The sequence below is a fragment of the Cibotium barometz genome, chromosome 25 (genome assembly GCF_041138505.1).
Source record: "Cibotium barometz isolate CiBa-2024 chromosome 25, ASM4113850v1, whole genome shotgun sequence".
NCBI lineage: Eukaryota > Viridiplantae > Streptophyta > Polypodiopsida > Cyatheales > Cibotiaceae > Cibotium > Cibotium barometz.
Window position 1 is genome coordinate 31,513,867 of NC_141070.1, and position 3,966 is coordinate 31,517,832.

Below are 3,966 nucleotides of genomic sequence, written 5' to 3' on the forward strand. Positions count from 1 at the left end.
TTTAATATTAATAGAGATATTCAATTTACAATGTAGATCAAATCCATTGTCTCAATTTATCCCTTTTATTACATATAAGTTTGTTGCATGTGTGTTTATAGGTACCATAGCTTTTAAGACATGTTATATAAATGGATATACTACTGACTCATCTTGAGAATATGTCCGTCTATTCATTATTTATTTTGAGATGAGAGTTATTTGGAAGCATTTTTCCACTTGATGTGATGTGAGGATAATAGAAAGAAGGTAATGCACAAAAGCTTCTCTCATGCTAAGGAAGAAGGTAACCATAAGCATAAAAGATTCTCTCATGCTAGGAAAGATGAAAGTGAATATGATGTGATAATCCTAGGTTGCACCTTTACCATGTATCACTTCAAGCAAACTAAACCTTTCACAAGAACACATGTTTTCTAAAAGGAGTGACAAGATTTTGATTGTTGACACAAGGATATAGGGGTGAGTGTATGTTTTTGCTTAGCTACACAAATTCTTCATCCTCCAAAAACCTTTTTATCATTATCTCCAATATAAACTTCTAGTTTCTCTTTGGATGTGATGTAAGGATAAACCAAAGAAGGAAACCATACAAGGTAGCTTCTCTCACACTAATAAATATGAGGGTGGTTGTGATGATCCTAGGTTGCCCCTTTCCTTTGTATTGTAAATGTTACCTCAACTAAACTCAATCTTTTGCAAGCACACACATTTGCCAAAATGAGTGACATGACTTTGGTTGTTGACACAAGGATATAGGGGTGAGTGTATGTTTATGCTTAGCTACTACACATATTATTTAACCCAAACAAATATATTCCTCTTTAGATTTTGTCTCCAACATATCACAACCTTTTTAAGTCTCTTGAGTTATAACTCCTTTGAGGTTGTAATGATGAGTTTCTACATATGCATTCATTGCCCTAGGTATGACATAACACATGCACTAAAACCTGTATGGGTGCACATTAATCAATGCACGAGTTCCAAAGCTTATCAATGAATGATAAGTTTCTACATACGCATTCGTTGCCCTAGGTATGATGTAATACATGCACTAGCACCAATATGCATGTGGGTGCACATTAATCAATGCACTAGTTCCAAAGTTCATACTTGAAAGAGAGTGGAGTATATGGTTTCCCTTTAAGTAGTACATCTATGGTGCAACCTACTTGGCTTTCCACCATGCCATTATGGAAGGATTCAATATTAGAATCAATACGGACATGCTATCATTATAAGAGAAAGATTACTTGATACACCACTAATAATACTAAAGTTTGGCATTCACAATAACGTGAGAAATCACTATGTGCCATTGTGATCTGATGGCCATAAGAAGACAAATGAAACTAATTTTTTTTGAAGATATTCTCCTGTAGTGCTAAAATTTGAAGCCTTTGGAGGGCATCAAAGCCATTTAACCTTCTAGAGAAGAGTTTTTACAAAATAGGGTTGCAAAAGAGGGCTAGTAATTTAAATATATCTCTAAATCTTACATACAACTAGGAGATATTTAGATAAATTTTGAAGGCTAGTTTAAGGCCTTCTAATTGAAGGTTGGGGTACGCTTTCAAATTTCAGCCCTACCGACGATGACGATGGGAAGAATAAGGTAGAATTTCTTGCTTGTACATGCACTCATAATCATATGATGAGAATTTCAATGGTCTGATCATTTCCCTTGTTATAATGGGAAAAAGACAACATAAATATGATGAGAATTTCAAAGGTCTTTCATTCCCCTTGTTATATAATGAGAAAAAGGCACAAAATAAATATGATGAGTATTGCAATGATCTTATCATTTCCCTTGCTATGATGGGGAAAAGCCACAATAATATAAATATTAATATATTGAATGAAGATAAATCACAAGGTGATCATAGGTAATGGTCACATCATATCCACGTAAGGTTGGTACTAAATTAACTCGGATCATATTATAAAATGTGCTTTGACAAGATGTGTGCTCGGGTGTGGAGTATGTTTTTGGCATTCCAATGTCCGAGGGCCTTCTTGAGAGAGCTCATTGAGGCCATATAAGAAACTTTAGTCTATAGGGTATACAAGCAATTATATAATCATGGCATTATTGATGGCACGGAATCCAAGAGCCAGTGGATGTAAGAGGGATGTATCTTGTACACACTCCCATGCCATCCGTGTTGGGCAGTCCAATGAGGGGGATCAATTAAGGGTAATCCATGCTATTAAGGTTGGCCCCCATGAGTTATGAGGGGATCAATTAAGCTTGACACCGTTTTGGAAGCTTTGTATTGAAGCTCTCCTCTGCATGGCTATGGCGGTGGTGGTGGTGGGCGATTGTGCATGTCTATGGCATGTAGAGCTTGCCTTTGCATTTGCACCTCCAAGCCTCTGGGTAGTACTCGGACGCCTTGTGGGGGCCCGGCTGGACGGGCACCCGGACAGGACTGCATGGTGTGCACTTGCCACACTTGGATTCACACAGAGGTGGCTTTGACCCTGGCCCGTTTGTATCCACAGTCTCCAACTCCCGCCCACGCAAATGTCCCTGCACACGCAAAAAGGAACCTTAATTGCTCAATGGTTGTTTATTTCAAAGGCCACATAATGCTTAATTATTCAGATGCTCTCGACCATATAACAATTGATCCTCGTTTTGATCTCATAACACATTGACTTTCCCCCCCCACCTTATGAAATATATATGTCTATGTACCCAAATTCACCCACTTTATTAAAGACTAAATTGAGTAGTTTTTTTTTTAAAAATTCCATCGTTCAAGCTCATAAGCTTACCTGAAATGCCCTCTTGGATGCAACTCCCAGCCTAGAAGGCGCCACATTGACTCTATGTGACCAAAAGTCTGCATACCAAAAACTAAATCACACAAAATCAAAATGTGTGTGTGCTTTGTGGTGAATTAATTCTTCATCCTCTTCAATATAGTGTGCAAGGTTACATCATAATTGACCAAATTTTAACATTGCCCAAAGAGGTTTTTTTTCCCCTCATTAGTGGGCAAATTACCCTTAGAAACAAGAGTACCTCTTTTAAGGCCTTGAGCTCCTTGGAGAACATCACATGAGAAGACTATGAAGAAAAGATAACAAATTCTCCATGACCTTAACATGTCTGCTGCTTTTGGAGAAGGGGATGCAAAATTGAAGGTCTAGTCTGACGTAATTTGTACACCCTACCCCCCCCCCTTCCCCCCCAAAAAAATAAAAATAAAATCCAAAAAGGTTCAAAAATGTAGGTGGTGAAAGCAGCTCAAGACAGGTGAAGGCAAAGAATGTAGGTGTCTATGAATAGGGTATGCAGTTAGTTAAATAGAGCTTAAGGCAAGGGAAGAAAGGGCAAAAATGAAGGTGTGGAGGTGTGCAAGAAGGGCTAGGGGAGAGAGGCAAGATGAAGGTGTGCAAGGCTAGGGGAAACAGGGAAAATAGAGGCAGGATGAGAGGAGTAAGCTAAGTGGAGAAAAGATGGTGTTGGGGGGGGGGGGAGGGGGGGGGTAGGAGAGGAGGGGCTGGAAGGGTGGGGGTAACAGGGAGCCAAAGGTGAGAGGTGGAGGAGGAGGTTGCAGGAGCCAAATCTTCTCACATGATCTGATGCAGCAGGGAGGGGGTTGCCCCTCACATAGGTAACAAGGGCAAAGAGCTTTTCCTTGAGGGGCTAGCTAGCTAGCCACCAGCCTCTGTAATGATGATGGTTATGAAGTATACTGTATCCCTGTGGCATAGTGTGCACCTGAGAGGCGACAGTCGGTCTCCCCCTTCATCCGCACAATACGTGCCCCCTTTTTTTTTTAAAAAAAAAATTGATAATGTGCACACACCCCCCTACACGCCTCAGTTCTTGTCGGGTCGCCCGTGGGACCCGCCCCCAAATATATTGCATTTTCAAAAAAACATTAAATTTAATTTGCCCCCATGCCCCCCCATGTCTTTCTCCTTGCAGCATCATGACAATCTGGA

At 40.1% G+C, this 3,966-nt stretch overlaps 1 protein-coding gene across 1 annotated transcript; it reads right to left on the minus strand.

The window, feature by feature from the left end:
- Positions 1 to 1,838: 1,838 nt before the first annotated feature.
- Positions 1,839 to 3,700, minus strand: LOC147624471 (EPIDERMAL PATTERNING FACTOR-like protein 5). The gene is made up of 3 exons (XM_086819972.1): positions 3,038 to 3,700; positions 2,788 to 2,855; positions 1,839 to 2,539 (listed from the first exon to the last, which is right to left on the minus strand). Exons 1-3 carry the CDS (start codon positions 3,120 to 3,122, stop codon positions 2,339 to 2,341), a joined length of 354 nt encoding a protein of 117 aa, XP_086676098.1. The 5' UTR covers positions 3,123 to 3,700; the 3' UTR covers positions 1,839 to 2,338.
- Positions 3,701 to 3,966: the final 266 nt, after the last annotated feature.